General features: G+C 43.8%; 1 protein-coding gene across 1 annotated transcript in view; it reads left to right on the forward strand.

Moving 5' to 3' along the window:
• Positions 1-14508, forward strand: part of CSMD3 (CUB and Sushi multiple domains 3) — a 1283181-nt gene extending 1268673 nt beyond the window's left edge. The window contains 4 exon segments of the mRNA XM_068130918.2: positions 2968-3055; positions 6949-7084; positions 7526-7670; positions 14017-14508. Coding sequence (XP_067987019.2) covers positions 2968-3055; positions 6949-7084; positions 7526-7670; positions 14017-14037 — 390 coding nt within the window. The 3' untranslated portion in view covers positions 14038-14508.
• The last annotated feature ends 3221 nt before the right edge of the window (positions 14509-17729 follow it).

Raw genomic sequence — 17729 nt, forward strand, 5'->3', positions numbered from 1 at the left:
AGAGATGGGAGACCTGTCCAGATGATTGATGGCTGATTGAAGTCCGTGCCAGTCAGCCTGAGTGAAATGCCAGACTCGTCGATGCTGAGGAGGCTCTCTTAGAACGGCCAGAGAGATGTCCACTTTAACAAGCAAATGATCAGATGAACCGATTGGAGCAGAAGAAGAACAGCAGACATTTGCAGGGAAGTTCGTCATAATCAAGTCTAGAAGGGAAGATGCTCCATTGACTTAGATCCAGGTCGGGAAATTGACAGATTGTGTCAGTCACAGTTGGTCGCAGACGTCCTTTGCTGAGGTGCAAGATAGTTGGGATGAGTGGATAGAAGTTGGTCCATGTTGTGAGATTGCGTGATGAAAATGGAGTCATCACAATTTGGAGGACGGTACAACACACATATGAACAAAAGGTGGGAGTAAAGGTAGCCGTAGCCTAAGGTACCTGGCTGGGGTGGGGTGGAGAGAGGGCAGTGCAAGGAGATTGAGGAAGAGAGTTTTTGATAAAGATAGCAACCCCACACCAGATTTGAAAGGGACGGGTGAGAGGGGAGTTTAGGAGGGGAGGGGTGAAGGAGGAGTTTATAAAGTGTTGGAGTATTAATGAAAAACGAACATTTATTACTCCCGCCAGGGAGTAATGCATTCGTGTGTGTGTGTGTGTGTGTGTGTGTGTGTGTGTGTGTGTGTGTGTGTGTTTGTGAACAAGATATCTGGAAAAGTGCTGAACAGATTTGGATGAAAGTTGGTGGGATGATTGCCCTTGGGATAAGGAATAATTGATTAGTTTTTGGTGAAGCTCAGGATATTATTCCCGATCCAGGAATGTTTGAAGGTTTTTTTTACCATTGGAAGATAGGGCTCATTTTTTTTTAACATCATCTTCTATATATTCTATATTTATATTTAACATTGTGATATGAAAATAGTTTTCATATTTGTTGTAAATGTAGTTTAAACCCGTCGTTATGCGTTAGAGCGGTGTATTTTTTTTAGCAGCGTCATCTTCAATGTTCATTTTTTTTTTCTAATAAAGACATATTCTGTCATTTTAAAACCACCAAAGTGTGTATTAGGTTTCCCCGTTTCATAAAATGTATCGTTTGATACGTAAAATGCTTTAAACCTTTTTTTTTTTTTTTTTTTTTTTTTCTTTACCTCAGAAGAGAATTCAACATTCAACATTTAGCTCAGCGAGTGTCATTCGCGGTGTCAGTATTTGATGAACTTATACAGACTTAGTTCCAGATTTGTCAATGGCTGAGGTATATTAACAAACGAATAAAACAGATTTGGCAAAATTCCAACTTTTAAAAAAAAGATCGCATATTCACCCAGGGTTGTGAGCTAGGCTGAAGAAGAAGAAACCTCGCATGGGCTTCCCAGACCAAATAAATAATTCTGGTTCTGGCTCTGCGATTTTCAGGTTTATTACTCCCGCCAGGAAGTAACGCATTCGATTGTGTCCATCCGAGTGTTCGTATGTTCGTGTGTTTGTGAACAAGATATCTGGAAAAGTTCTGAACGGATTTGGATGAAAGTTGGTGGGATGATTGCCCTTGGGATAAGGAAGAATTGATTAGTTTTTGGTGAAGCTCAGGATATTATTCCGGATCCAGGAATTTTTTTGGGAAATTTTTTTGGGAAAGATTTTTTCTGTTTTACTGCATTAAAGCTTTTATTCTTATTCTTAAATGATGTTTTTCTCCTCTAATTCCGAGATATATCAAAATAAATTCTCTGACAGTTAGGGCTTACTTTCTTTTTCATTTATTGTTTTGGGGAGAGGGGATGTTAAACAAAACGTATTATTCCAACTAAACCCACAGCGGGAGTATGCGTTCTACTGAGTGGCGTTCTAGTTACAAATGGGTTTATTGTGATTTTCAAGTCAGAGATCCGTTTGAAAACGTTAGAGGAGGGGTGGAATTTAGGTTAGTTTAGAGAATGTAGAAAGGAAGAACTGAAAGAGATTGAAATACAATTTATTTGAAATGGAATGATTTGATGACGATATTGACGAAAGCCCTTTAAGTAGGAAGAAGAACAGCGTGTTGTAACATACCACTGAATAAAACACTGCAGTGGAAAGTTTAAACATATTTAAACAAAACCATGAAAAACAATCTGGGAAAATTCCCTGAAGTGATGTCATGGATCTGAGAAAAAGGAGAAAGGGTTGAATGAGTATGGTGGAACCTAGAATTGGAAAGGTGAGTATCGTTTGGAGAGGTAGAAGAAAAAGGAGATAAAGTGGGTGGGCGAGACAACACGCACGTGGTCGTGGGCAGAGGAGGGAACCGCGAGGAGAGAAGGAAATTATTTATTATTTTTTTGGTGTGTGTGTTTAAAACTTTAGACAAAGGGTAAGATGCTCGAGGGAGGTAGTGGGTGAAAAGAAAATCAAAGAAAAAAGCAATACAGCGAAAGAAAGAACTTAAGTTTACAAAATACCGACGGGGCGAGGGAACCATCGAGGGACAGGCTCCGCACGTGGTGCGAACAAAAAACGACCAATTACACACAAGTTTGCACGAATTACAAACCAAGACTAACTAGAAACACACAGTAAAATAACCAGTAGAAATTTGACAAAGACACGGTTGGGAAAATCCTTAACTTTGATGACGTGGAGAGCTCGAAGGACGCTTCCTCGCCGGAGGAACCAGAAGCGGGAGGGATTTTTGAATGTTTTCCTTAAATCCAATATGGCTGCCAAACTACGTGACCGATGATACTCAAATAATTATTATTATGTGTCACATCTTGGAAACGATGAATAATCGCAAAGTAGATCATCGAACATGTTTGTCTTCCATACAAAGTACTTTGTAAGCCTCAAAAAGAGTAAGGTAACACATTAGAGAAGTGTTTTGTTGACTTTGTCCATCAAAGTTTTAGAAAACAATTTTTTTAAAATTGTGATTAGCCTTTATTTGTTTTCATGTGTGTTTCTTTGTTTTGACCTAGGTGTCAGTGGAACACGATGGCATGACATATGTTTATCAAGGTGTCATTCAAGCGAAAGAGTTTGGTTCCTTTGGCCTGCAAAGAATAGGTAAAAAGAACATTTATTTCATCAAATCGTTAAACAGTTCACAGATTTTTGTTCCTATGAAATGTTTTAAACTGCAGAAATCCATACAAGCAAAACATTCACAAAGGTGTAGAGAAAGAAGTTCCTTGAAAACTTTGAAATGCAATAATAATCGCTTTTCAAAGATGAAGATTATGACATATGATCCGTCATCAAATTATTCACTTTGCATCCTGAGATAAACGTGCTCCATTTAAAGCAGTAAATGCAGCTTTTAATTTATTTATTTTTACCCCAAATATTCCCTCTCTGAAGCAGACATGTTCTCCCGTTTCCATTTACAATTAGCTTTAAATTGTCAAAGTGTGTATAATGACATTGACTGTTCATTCTTTCAAAATGCATTTTCACTCACGAAGAACCAGTTTTCACTTAACGAATGGGTTAATTCATATTTTTTTCACTTGACGAATTGGTTAATTCCTCAGAATTACATATTGGTTAATTCGCCCAGAATTAAGCACTGGTTGATCCCCCCAGAATTACGGATGGATTGATTTCCCCAGAACTACGAATGGGATAATTTCCTCAGAATTGGCATATTTTAGTTGGACTTGTAATACCCACCTCCTCCAGGAGTCGTGCTATATGATACACATTTACATGGAGACAATTGTAGTGCTCCCCCAACTCTGATTCCCTAGGACTATTTATTATTTTTTACGACTAAAACCTTCCCTTGCACCAATGGTACAACGAGCAGTTTTTAACTCATTCCGTTCAGCGGTTCAGGAGTGCATAGAAGTTAAATAAACCAACAAACAAACAAACTAACTAAGACACAACGACACTTCTCAAATTATATGATTAATCACTTCTTCCTGGAAGGAAATTTTCCTGAAACTTCCTGGAAGGTTTTTTTGTTGTTGTTGTTGTTTTTGTATACAAGATCGAGGCTCGTGTAAGAGCTAACATTAATGACAAAAAAAAAAAACGGACACATAAAACATATAATAAAGGGAGCCGGAGACAAGATGGGGAGAGAGGGGGAAGCACACAAGTACAACAGTAGAGAACAGGGACATCGGGAGATCTGTGGGAGGGAGAGGGCTTGGGGGGAGGAGGCATGGGAAAGGGGTGGGGGGGTGGGAGAGGTGTAAAACACATGGACACTGCTAGGACTTCCAGGAAAGAAGTTGGTATTTCCAAAAAGTATTGCAAATTGAGTAAGATATTGCAATTGTCCCATTGGATATCTTGCTTCTGCATGTATGCCGAGATGCACAATAAGGCTGCCTTGGTAAAGCCAGGTGAGTGGACCCAAGGTGTAACTATGGATGATATTCTGCAGAGCAATGGCAATCGTAGTCATGGTAGCAGAATAATAGAGAGGAAATTGCTCTGCATTGGGCTTGAGTCTGAAGGCTGACGTTAAGTTAGTTCTCATTCACAAGTGGAATTGCCTTGGACTGCTTTACATGGTGAAGACAGAGGTGCCCCGCCACTAATATGGAGCAGTATTCCATTATAGGGCAAACTTCGGATTTATAAAGTCAATGGTTGGGAAAAAGTAAAGTCTTTTTTGGCTTCAAAATGAAATCCCAATTTATTGGTTCAAGTATTTGTTTCTTGTAATAGTTACCATGTAGATTGCAGAGGCTTAGAGGAAATGGCTTCGAGGAGATATCAGAGGAAATTTAAATTCCCTTTAAATGCTGCTGGTGCAAGTCTGTGTGAGAGTTGTACGAGATGTGAAAATAGAGGGAACATCGGTTTTCACTTTATTTTAAATGAGAATTGTTGGTTTTCACGTGATTGAATGTGCTGAGGTAGTGTTGGCCCAATGTCACTAGTTGAGGAACTGAGATTTGGAGCTTGTTGACAGAGGTGTGAAGAGTTGAGCCACTGTGTTGGAGTGAATAGTCTACTCCTATATTGTATTTGTCTACTCCTGCTATCTCTCTATATAATACACTAAGGGTACAAATGGTGGTATGTTGATGAGGACATGACACTGGACTTGCTGAAGGTTTGGATCCAAATCCTTATTAAGACTTCAGCTGAATTTTAACCCACATCCTCCGGGATTATATTCCAGTTAGTTTCAGGGGAACAGTCACATCATTATTGTATTGTGAATAAATATCCGGCTTGCTCAATAATGATCTTCAGGGTAGGGACAATCTTTTGAACGAGCGGGCAGGGCGGAGGGGTGGACATTGAGGTTCAGTGGGCGGGCACAACAGGCAGGCGCTGAGATTGAACGAGCAGGTAGGTCGGGGCAGGTGCTGAGATTGAACGAGCGGGCAGGGCTGGCGGGGTGGACATTAAGGTTGAGTGGGCGGGCGGGGCAGGTGCTGAGATTGAACGAGCGGGCAGGGCTGGTGGGGTGGACATTAAGGTTGAGTGGGCGGGCGGGGCAGGTGCTGAGATTGAATGAGTGGGCAGGGCGGGAGGTGTGGACGTTGAGGTTGAGTGGGCAGGCAGGGCAGGCGCTGAGGTTGGGTGGGCGGGGCGGACTCTGAGATTGAGTGGGCGGGGCGAGCGCTGAGGTTGAGTGGGTGGAGTGAGCGCTGAGGTGAATATGACGATATGATAGCCATTTGCAGTTTGGTTCAGCTTCCATTAATTTTAATGTGCTGCATTATAACTATATTCTCTTCCTAAGATATTATGTTTACAATCTATACTGCACTATAACTATAAGAGAGCCGTTTGTCTGTGTGTGTGTTTGTCGCCATTTTCTCAGAAATGGCTGAACGGACATTTGTCAAACTTTCAGAGGTTCATGTTGGAGTACCGGGGAGTGTTTTAGTCAAAAATGTTTTTTGTTAAATTTGAAAGAAAAAAAGTTGGAATTTTTTTTATCGCTGCCTAAGCCTAAGCCTTTTTGCCTGAATAATGCCGAAGCCTTTTTGATGAATGACAGTTACATTCATGTACACATACGTATAAATAAATAGAAAAACAACTACCAAAAGTTTTTGTGCAATTTTTACAACCCTTGCAGTAATCCAGTTTTATCAATGTTGTTGCACCATAATAAGAAATACCTATTTTATCGATACACTATTCCATAGTAAACCTATTATGGAGCTATTGGGGTGCAGCTGGAGGAGGACAAACACTGAGTTGACTGTGGAAAGTGGCGATAAAAGTTAGGCAACTTGAGTCCGTGGTAAAGAGGGGAAATGAAAAGAAAATAGAGATCAGATGATTTGTTTTATTAATAACACAGGTCGAGCTCAAAAAGCAAGAGGGGCTCGGTGAGATTGAGGAATCTGGGGAGGAGAAGGATGTTAATATCAGCAATATGTAAACTTTTGGCTGAACTGTCAGGCCAGGATGCAGAAGATTCTTACATCAGTGACCTTTGACCAATCTCTCCCGAAATGACATAAAAAGTTTGCACCTGTGTCCAAACGAAGCGGTGCTACTTGTCAGCATGTGTGCAATAAATCCATGCAAGTTACAGGACTTCCAGATGCTGCCAACAATTTTTCCGAATGCAAAATGGCATAATTTACTTAAGATTAGACACAATTTGATTTGATATTATTTATTACACAATAAAGTGTCATGAAATAAGAAAAAACAATTTGTCAACTGTTTTTGAGACCCACATCCTTTTTACATAAAAAAAACATAAAGAAAAAACATAAATAATTACCCTTTAGAACGCTTTAGAATTACCCTTCCGAATTACCCTTTATAACCCATTAGAATTACCTTATACAGCCCTCTAAAATTACACTTTAGAACCTTTAAGAATTAAACACGTTGGCTGATAAAGATTCTTCTTCTTCATTTTTTGACGGGCGGATGAATGTATGGAAGGAAGGACATAGCCAAATATTGAATCAGCTTCACCGCTCAAAAAGTGATTGGTGTGTCACCTTTTTCTGGAATTTCAGGCCCGCATGTGATTAGCCACAATTCAGAGGAAACTAAACTCCATGGCACCAGCAGCAGCTCTGTGGCAATCGCTATCCTCGTGCCATTCTTTGCTCTCATCATATCTGGCTTTGCCTTTTACCTATACAAGCAAAGGTACGTGATGAGTGAAGATGCACAATCATTGGGGGGTGGGGGGGGGGGGGGGTTACTTATCTTGCTCCAGACAGGTTAATAATATGCATTGGGCTATTCAAAAAGATCCTATAATGAGTCGCATTTGACCAAAGTTTGTTTTTTTTCAAATATAAAGGTTGTTACGGCACCTGTGTTAATGGGTTACCTTCGAGAGGGTTCCTCTGACCTGCTCCCTTAACTCCGGACCTGAGGCCCTCCCCTCCCTTCCCTCTCACCTACTTCTCTTGCAGATAACAATGTCGAGAAATATCATTATTTTTATCTTGTATGGACTTAAATTTGTTTGAGTGTTTAGTAAATATAAATATTTTATCAAGAAAACATTTTTATTATCGTCCAATCATGTTTGTTTTGCTTCTTTAGTTGTTTGGATCATTTTTGTTTGCTTTCTTTGTTCAGGTCTGTGCCCCAGGTTCGGTACAATGGATATGCTGTCCACGAGACAAACAATCGCCAATCACTGTTTGAAAATCCCATGTATGACACAGCGGTAAAACCCAACGAAGGCAAAGCAGTGCGCTTCGACACGAGACTCAATACAGAGGTAACATCGCCTCTAAAGATATCTTTAAAACTCCTTGAATTACTAAGCATTCGATAGCTTTGTTTTCTTGGCAGTGCTGTTCGTACAGTGCCTTGGGAAAGTATTGACACCCTTGACTTTTTTTCACATTTTGTTGTTACAGCCTGAATTAAAAATGGATAAAATTTAGATTTTTTTTGTCACTGATCTACACATAATACCTCATAATGCCAAAGTGCAATTTTTGTAGACGCTTTTACAAAATAAAGAAAAATGAAATGCAGAACTATCTCATTTACATAAGTATTCAGCCCCCTGAGCCAATACTTCATAGAAGAACCAGTGGCAGCGATTACAGCTTTGGGTCTTCTTGGGTATGTCTGAATCAGCTTTGCACATCTGGATTTGGGGAGTTTCTCCCATTCTTCCTTGCAGTTTGGCTCAGTTTGGATCATGTAAAGTGTCTTTAGCAATGGGAAGATGTACATGGTGTCACAATAGGGTCCTCAAGAAGATACTCAAAGTCTTTGTGAGTTCTCAAAGTGCCCAGACATAGTTCTGTTCCGCACTGGCAAGACATACATTTTGATTGAACTTACAGTACCATGCGAGTCTAGGATGGATTTACAGCATTAATACAAGATATACACGTTTGCAGACCTAGTTGAAGAATTTTAAAAATCTCCAAGATGGTTCGCCTCAACGTTGTGTGGGTTTGTCCAAGGGGTTTTGTAGCAGCATCACTGTATAGTCTTTTGCAGGCATTGGGGATGAATCAGAGGAAGACGTTCGACAAAATTATTTGGGTAGTGATTTATATTTTGTTCAAGTTGCTGACGATAACTCACCCACTTTTCTTGAAAATAAAACACCGAGGGAACTATAGCATCCACCAACTAATTATAGTTGACGAGATACCCAGCTTAATGTTCATGTGAGGGACGGCGCACTTTGTGATGCAACATGCGCTGCCTGCGAAACTTCAAACAGCTTATGGCTGAGAAACGAACCCGGCTTAGAGAGCTCAAAGAAAAGTGCACTTTCTCTGCACCATCCTGTCATTCACACATTTGGACTCAACAGACTCAACATGAACAAATTTACCATATAAAACACAATGTCAGTTTGTGTGTTTGCACAGATGCCTGTCCCACTTCCTAAGGGTAGGTTTTAAAGGGCAGTCTTTTAACACATATGTGTGTTCACTACTGTCTTTTTTGACGATAAAAAAACTTCAAAAAGTTTACCATAAAAGAGTAATTATGTCTTTTCCGTTGGAATTGTAGACGATGGCAAATCTCAAGGGTGGTGTATGAAAGCGTTTTTTAAAATAATAATAAATACAAGGTGCATGGAGGTGAAATTTGCTGCACATGATGTGCAATGCATGCAGAGTAAAACGAGTGTTTCATTTGCGTCCGTAGACAACAGGCATTTTAAGGCCATTTTCCCTGCAAGAGCGGGGGTTAGCCTTGCGGTCCCCATGACAATGTTCTCCATTTTGCCCTATTTTCTGCATCTCCCCTTGTTAACCCCCTTGCCGGCATTTCTTCTTCGGCCATCTTTAGCCAAGTCTTTCTCGGTCTTCCCCGTCCTCTACTTCCTTCTACATTCATTTCCATCACTCTTTTCAACCAGTCACTTTCATCCTTCCTCAACACATGACCAAACCATCTCAACCTGTTTCTCTTCACAGCATCCATCACAGGCTCTATTCCCATCATCTTTCGCAATTCATCATTTGTCTTCCTCTCTCTCAACGATACTCCACACATCCACCGAACCATTCGCATTTCCACCCTTTCCAGCCTTCGTTGCTGCTCTACGTTCATTACCCATGTCTCACTCCCATAAATCATAACACTTCTCACACATGCAGCATACACCTTTCCCTTCAGCTTCAATGACACTCCCCTCCTTGTCAGCACGCCACTCAGTTCCCGAAACTTCTTCCATGCACATCTCACTCGAGCAACCGTTGCCGAGTCTGATCCACCTTCTCCATTCAGCATGTCCCCGAGGTAACAAAATGTTTTCACACCTTCCAGCTTCATGCCATCTCCAAGATCCAACTCAACATTTCCTCCATCTGCAGCTCCCTCTGTGCACACCTTACACTTGAATGGAGCTGCCACACTGGTTAATGACCCTCTCAAACCACTACATTTTTGATGAACTCACTCAGCGCACATTGTACATTGAATGGAATTCACTCCAACACCCTTCCTGCACACAGCACACGGCCACTTCCCAGTTCTTTCCACCTCACCACATGCTTTACCATTTGCCATCACCTTCGTTTTTCCGATATTCACCTTCAGACCTTTTGTCTCCATACATTCCTTCCACTCGTTCAGCTTTTCCTTCAGTCCATCCATACTTTCTGCAATCAACACCAGATCATCTGCAAACAACAACTCCCACGGTAACCCTCCTTTACGTTCTGAGCCAGCACCTCCATCACAGCTACAAATAGTAGTGGACTTAGTACCGACCCTTGATGCACTCCCACCTTCACCTCAAACTCACCACTGTTCCCGTCCTTCGTCCTTACAGCTGTGCGTGCTCTTTTGTACATTGCCATCACTACTCTGATCAAACATTCCTCCACTCCTAACTTCCTCGATGCCCATGTCACTACTTCACGTGGAACCCTATCAAATGCTTTCTCCAGATCAACAAACCCAAGAAACAACTTCTTCCTCTTCTCCATATACTTCTCCTGCAACTGCCTCACAATAAAAAGCGCGTCTGTCGTTCCTCTTCCTGGCATAAATCCAAACTGCATTTCGTCAATCCTCACTTTCTTCCTTATCCTCCTCTCCAACACCCTTTCCAATACCTTCATTCCATGCTCCAATAACTTTATCGCTCGATACGAGCCACAGTCCAGAGGGTCACCTTTCCCCTTGTATAGAGGGACGAGGGTACTCAGTTCCCAATCCACTGGAATGCGGCCTTCTTTCACCACCAGATTGCAGATCTCTGTCATTCTCTTCACACCCCAATTTCCCGCTGCCTTCAACATATCTCCCACAACTCCCATCGGCCCTCCTGCTTTTCTACTCTTCATTGCTTTTATCGCTTCCTCAACTTCCTTCTCGGCTATCTTCTCTGCCGGTCCTAAAACTGGGTTACTCTCTATGTTGCCATCCCATTCATTCTCTGCATTCAACAGTATGTCCATATATCTCTTCCATCTTCCTTTAATTCCATCTGGGTCCACAAGGATTTGTCCCACTTCATCCTTCAAGCAACTCACCCCCATCACATCACACCTCTCTTTCGCTATCTGCTTTGCAATCCTGAATACCGCTCTCTGACCCTCTTCCGAATCCAAGCGTTCTCCGAACATTTTCCTACATGCCTCCTGTGCCTTTGTTACCTCTTTCTTTGCAGCCTTCTTGGCTGCTTTATAACTTTCATGCTCTGCCTTTTCTTGTTCCCATACCCTACGCCTTCTGCCACTCCTTGAACTTCTTCCTCTTCTCGTCAATCTTCTTTCCAACTTCATCATCCCACCACCATGTTTCCGAGTGCCTCGGTGGTCCTTTTGTCCATCCACATACCTCACCAACGGCTCCCAACAGACTATCTTTCATTGACATCCAACCACTTTCAAGCTCAACCACATCATCCTCCACCATACTCAGCCTCTCTTTTAATGCCTCCCTCACTGTCATCTCTTTCAACCTCCACACCTTCATTCTCGGTTGGTACTTCACCCGCCGAGCTCTCCTCACACCTCTTCATCCTACGTCCGTAAGATGTCAAATAAATGAAGAAGATATAAGCACACACTAGGCCACTAAGCCGAGGTAAAAAGAGGTTATAAGCACACACTGGGCCACTAAGCCGAGGTATAAAGAGGATATAAGCACACACTAGGCCACTAAGCCGAGGTATAAAGAGGATATAAGCACACACTAGGCCACTAAGCCGAGGTATAAAGGGGATATAAGCACACACTAGGCCACTAAGCCGAGGTATAAAGAGGATATAAGCACACACTAGGCCACTAAGCCGAGGTATAAAGGGGATATAAGCACACACTAGGCTGTCACTAGGCTGAGGCTTCAGACTTTGGCACGCTCACGAGGCTGCACCGTGGAATAAACTGTTCCAACCCATCGTTTTTGATGCCCTCCTTACGAGTAAGAAATAATTGAGAGAAGCAGAAGGAACGCAGTAACCTGCAAATTAGATTATTGGGTTAGGTAGGGTTAATTGGGGTAGGAAACTCCTGCAACTGCCTCACAATAAAAAGCGCGTCTGTAGTTCCTCTTCCTGGCATAAATCCAAACTGCATTTCGTCAATCTTCACTTTCTTCATTATCCTCCTCTCCAACACCCTTTACAATACCTTCATTCCATGCTCCAATAACTTTATCGCTCGATACGAGCCACAGTCCAGAGGGTCACCTTTCCGCTTGTATAGAGGGACGAGGGTACTCAGTTCCCAATCCACTGGAATGCGGCCTTCTTTCACCACCAGATTGCAGATCTCTGTCATTCTCTTCACACCCCAATTTCCTGCTGCCTTCAACATATCTCCCACAACTCCCATCGGCCCTCCCGCTTTTCTACTCTTCATTGCTTTTATCGCTTCCTCAACTTCCTTCTCGGTTATCTTCTCTGCCGGTCCTAAAACTCCTTTAGTTTGGATTCATGCAGTTTTGCAGTTTGTTTTGGATTCAGACAGTTTGGATTCAGTTTGCAGTTTGGATTTGCAGTTTGCAGTTTGCAGTTTGGATTTGTTTGCAGTTTGTAGTTTGCCAAATTTTGGAATGCGGATTTTGGGGAATGCGGAATGCGGAATTTTGGGATGCGGAATTTTGGAATGCGGATTTTGGAATGCGGATGCAGATTTGTTTGCAGTTTGCCAAATGCAGTTTGGATTCATGCCAGGAAGAGGAACGACAGACGCACTTTTCATTGTGAGGCAGTTGCAGGAGAAGTACATGGAGAAGAGGAAGAAGTTGTTTATTGGGTTTGTTGATCTGGAGAAAGCATTCGATCGGGTTCCACGCAAAGTATTGACATGGGCTTTGAGGAAGTTAGGAGTGGAGGAATGGTTGATCAGAGTAGTGATGGCAATGCACAAAAGAGCGCGCACAGCTGTAAGGGCGAAGGACGGGAACAGTGGTGAGTTTGAGTTGAAGGTGGGAGTGCATCAGGGGTCGGTACTAAGTCCACTACTATTTGTAGCTGTGATGGAGGTGCTGGCTCAGAACGTAAAGGAGGGTTTACCGTGGGAGTTGTTGTATGCAGATGATCTGGTGTTGATTGCGGAAAGTATGGATGGATTGAAGGAAAAGATGAACACGTGGAAGGAATGTATGGAGACAAAAGGTCTGAAGGTGAATATCGGAAAGACGAAGGCGATGGCAAGTGGTAAAGCATGTGGTGAGGTGGAAAGAACTGGGAAGTGGCCCTGTGCTGTGTGTAGGAAGGGTGTCGGAGTGAACTCCATTCAGTGTACAATGTGCGCTGAGTGGGTTCATCAAAAATTTAGTGGTCTGAGAGGGTCATTAACCAGTGTGGCAGCTACATTCAAATGTAAGGTGTGCACAGAGGGAGCTGCAGATGGAGGAAATGTTGAGTTGGATCTTGGAGACGGCGTGAAGCTGGAAGGTGTGAAAACATTTTGCTACCTTGGAGACATGCTGAATGGAGAAGGTGGATCAGACTCGGCAACGGTTGCTCGAGTGAGATGTGCATAGACGAAGTTTCGGGAATTGAGTGGCGTGCTGATGATGAGGGGAGTGTCGTTGAAGCTGAAGGGAAAGGTGTCTGCTGCATGTGTGAGAAGTGTTATGATTTATGGGAGCGAGACATGGGTAATGAACGTAGAGCAGCAACGAAGGCTGGAAAGGGTGGAAATGCGAATGGTTTGACGGATGTGCGGAGTATCGTTGAGAGAGAGGAAGACAAATGATGAATTGCGAAAGATGATGGGAATAGAGCCTGTGATTGATGCTGTAAAGAGGAACAGGTTGAGATGGTTTGGTCATGTGTTGAAGAAGGATGAAAGTGACTGGTTGAGAAGAGTGATGGAAATGAATGTAGAAGGAAGTAGAAGACGGGGAAGACCGAGAAAGACTTGGCTAAAGATGGTGGAAGAAGAAATGCGGGCAAGGGGGTTAACAAGGAGAGATGCAGAAAATAGGGCAAAATGGAGAAGATTGTCATGGGGACCGCAAGGCTAACCCCCGCTCTAGCAGGGAAAATGGCCTTTAAAATGCATGTTGTTGTGTTGTGTGTTGGGGTAGGAAAGATTGCGGGTAGTGATTGGGGATGACATGAGATTGTGATGCACCACTTATTTTAACCCCACTTTCTAATACACATATCTTCTGCCTCCCAGACGAGCTCAACAACTGTCTGAAGTCATTCCTTGCCTCATCACGTGCTGAAACCTCAACAGTCCTCTAAACCCCCATGAATGGTCTGCCTGCACCGCACTGACAACGATGATGCAGCCAGTCTTGTTTTCAATCTTATATTTCTATGTATGATTTCCAAAGCTAAGAATTGTCAAATACTGCAAAAGACTGATTCTCTTACTTAAAGCTATTTTCATTAGCAACACATTTACCTGTGCATTATAATAATACCATAAAATCGATTATTTAATTAAAAAAATTGCCGTATTTATCAATATGTAATGTAGTTTTGTACAAAGGTTGTGTAAAATGGCACATGTAAGATAATCATTTGGAAAGATTTAGTTTGTCTGTATTATAGGAACATGTAAAATGTAGATATCATCTTTTTTACAAAGTTCTATTTTTCCTGAAAGTCATTTGTGAAATATTGATTGTTGTATATTTTTCAATAAAGCCACATGAAGAATGAAGCCTCTTTTGATTTTCGACTTCTCTTGAATGTGATTCTTTCTTTCTTTTTCACATAAAGCGTACCAGGAGATTTTGCTATTGAAGTTGGTCTCCTAGCGACCGATATGCTCTCCTCTTTGATACATTGTCTGCCCAGGAGAGGTTGTCGTTGGTGTTGTTGTTGTTGTTGTTGTTGTTGTTGTTGTTGTTGTTGTATCACCCCGGGCAGATCTGAACGAGCCCACAGCACGGAGACAGCTAGCCGATCTACCAGGAGCGACCCAGACATCCCCCACACACAGGATGGTGACCTCTGCCTTCACAAAGTCAGGGCCTCGACAGAGTTATAGTGAGAGGGCGAGAGAGAGAGAAAAGAGGGAAATGGCCGGTCCATGGGGACCAATCAGCACTTTGACGAATCCGGGCAGCAGAGAAGAATGAGGAAGGTTAGGCCCCCGACTTGCGTTGGGGGTACAACTACCCCAAAGAGGCATCCCCGATAGTTGTCCAGGAGAGGTTGTAACTCATGGTGAGGTCCTGAAATTTGAGAGACTGCATTTATCCAAGTGCTTTGTTGCGTAAATAGTCAGATGGCTTCATCTGGGGAGCCTTTTAAGACGAGACAGGATAACAGTGTGATTCGTCTGGATTGATGACACGTTCCAAGCGTTCGTCCAATGTCTGATCCTTTCCAGGTTATGGGTGTAGTTTAATATTTTTTGTGATTTATTTTTGTAATCTTCGGGCTCCGTTCTTTCTCCTATGTACATCTGTGGAGATGTTGACCTGAGCAAATTAAACTAGCAATTGCAAAGGCTAATCCCTTGGCCATTCACGTGATTTGATTGCAACGAGGTCTTTTGGACCATCAGATATAGCTCTTCTCTCCATAAGACCTTCAGAAGCACATCAAAACACTCCAATTGTGACAACTCAACTTACAATGTGAGAGCACAGGCTGCTGATCTCAAGTGAATTGAGTAAATTAATAGATGAGTTTCTGATCAGTGCAATCTGCAAGAATGCTCCACTAGTATAAGTTCAAGCATTCCTTGTTATACGTCTGGGTTACGTTTCAGTAAACCAAGCTGCAAAGCGGTTATCTATATAGCGAACAATTGCACGTATGGGAAATAAGGGGATGCGTTCCGGAGGTGGGGTGTTATTGCCCAACATGATGTTTTTTTGCACATTTATTGCAGAAAAGATCCAAAGTAAATTAAACACAGAAATAACATACTTGTATGATATTTAAAATGATTTAACCACATATACTGTACAGTACAGCTTGCACAAATAAAAAAAATTGTACATACTGTTACAGCAAAGACCTCAAGGGTTCCTTCAGAAATGGACAGGGTGGCCCAACTCCTCGCTCTCCTGTTCGCTAACGTCACTGCTGTCCTGCACACACTAACTGGATATGGTGACAGCAGGGCTCGTAGACGGAGTGGTGGTGGCACGGCTGATAGACACAGTGGTGGTGGCACGGCTGGTAGACAGAGTGGTGGTGGCACGGCTGATAGGCAGAGTGGTGGTGGAGGCAGGACTGGTAGACGGAGTGGTGGTGGCACGGCTGATAAGCAGAGTGGTGGTGGTGGCAGGACTGGTAGACGGAGTGGTGGTGGCACGGCTGATCAGCAGAGTGGTGATGGAGGCACGGCTGGTCGACGGAGTGGTGGTGGAGGCACGGCTGGTAGACGGATGGTGGTGGCATGGCTGATAGGCAGAGTGATGGTGGAGGCACGGCTGGTAGACGGAGTGGTGGTGGCATGGCTGATAGGCATAGTGGTGGTGGAGGCACGGCTGATAGGCATAGTGGTGGTGGAGGCACGGCTGGTAGACGGAGTGGTGGTGGCAAGGCTGATAGGCATAGTGGTGGTGGAGGCACGGCTGGTAGACGGATGGTGGTGGCATGGCTGATAGGCAGAGTGGTGGTGGAGGCAGGACTGGTAGACGGAGTGGTGGTGGCACGGCTGATAGACAGTGGTGGTGGAGGCACGGCTGGTAGACAGAGTGGTGGTGGCACGGTTGATAAGCAGAGTGGTGGTGGTGGCAGGACTGGTAGACAGAGTGGTGGTGGCATGGCTGATAGGCAGAGTGGTGGTGGAGGCAGGACTGGTTGACGGAGTGGTGGTGGCACAGCTGAAAGGCAGAGTGGTGGTGGCACGGCTGATAGGCAGAGTGGTGGTGGAGGCAGGACTGGTAGACGGAGTGGTGGTGGCACGGCTGATAGACAGTGGTAGTGGAGGCACGGCTGGTAGACAGAGTGGTGGTGGCACGGTTGATAAGCAGAGTGGTGGTGGTGGCAGGACTGGTAGACAGAGTGGTGGTGGCATGGCTGATAGGCAGAGTGGTGGTGGAGGCACGGCTGGTAGACAAAGTGGTGGCACGGCTGATAGGCAGAGTGGTGGTGGAGGCACGGCTGGTAGACAGAGTGGTGGTGGCACGGCTGATAAGCAGAGTGGTGGTGGAGGCACGGCTGGCAGACAGTGGTGGTGGTACGGCTGATAGGCAGCGTGGTGGTGGAGGCATGGCTGGTAGACAGAGTGGTGGTGGCACGGCTGATAAGCAGAGTGGTGGTGGAAGCACGGCTGGCAGACAGTGGTGGTGGTACGGCTGATAGGCAGCGTGGTGGTGGAGGCATGGCTGGTAGACAGAGTGGTGGTGGCACAGCTGGTTGATTTTGCAGTGGAGTTGGAACATTTAGTTGCTCCTATAAAGCTGTCAATGGTGGGCTGGCAGGCTTTTTGTTTCTTCTGTTCATACAGAACTTGATGGTAGTTTATGGCACTGCGAACAGCACGGGCCATCTCTCCACTCCTCTGTATCTGAGCATCATTTTCTTGCAACAACACCAGAGCCTCATCAAACAGGGAGAGAGCCTTCCTTAGCATCTCGACTGTGAGGCTCTTTTCTGGAGTGGGGGAAGTATCTGCCTCCTTTTCTTCCACTGCTCTCACCTGCTCCAGCTTGAGAAGCTCGTCGTCTGTCATTTCCTCTGCATGACTACCCATGAGCTGTGCCACATCATGCTGGTCGACCTCAGTAAAGCTAGCCTTATGTGTCAGCTCCACTGTGTCCTTGATTGCTTGCTGCACATTCCTCGGATTGATGTCCCCCTCATCAATTTCAATGGATTTGTGGACACATTCCGGCCACACTTTTTCCACACTGTGTGACTCACCAACCTCAGGTTGGCACGTTGCTTAAACCTCTGAAACCATTCATGGCTAGCCCT

The sequence above is a fragment of the Myxine glutinosa genome, chromosome 11, assembly GCF_964187855.1.
Source record: "Myxine glutinosa chromosome 11, kmMyxGlut1.1, whole genome shotgun sequence".
Lineage (NCBI taxonomy): Eukaryota > Metazoa > Chordata > Myxini > Myxiniformes > Myxinidae > Myxine > Myxine glutinosa.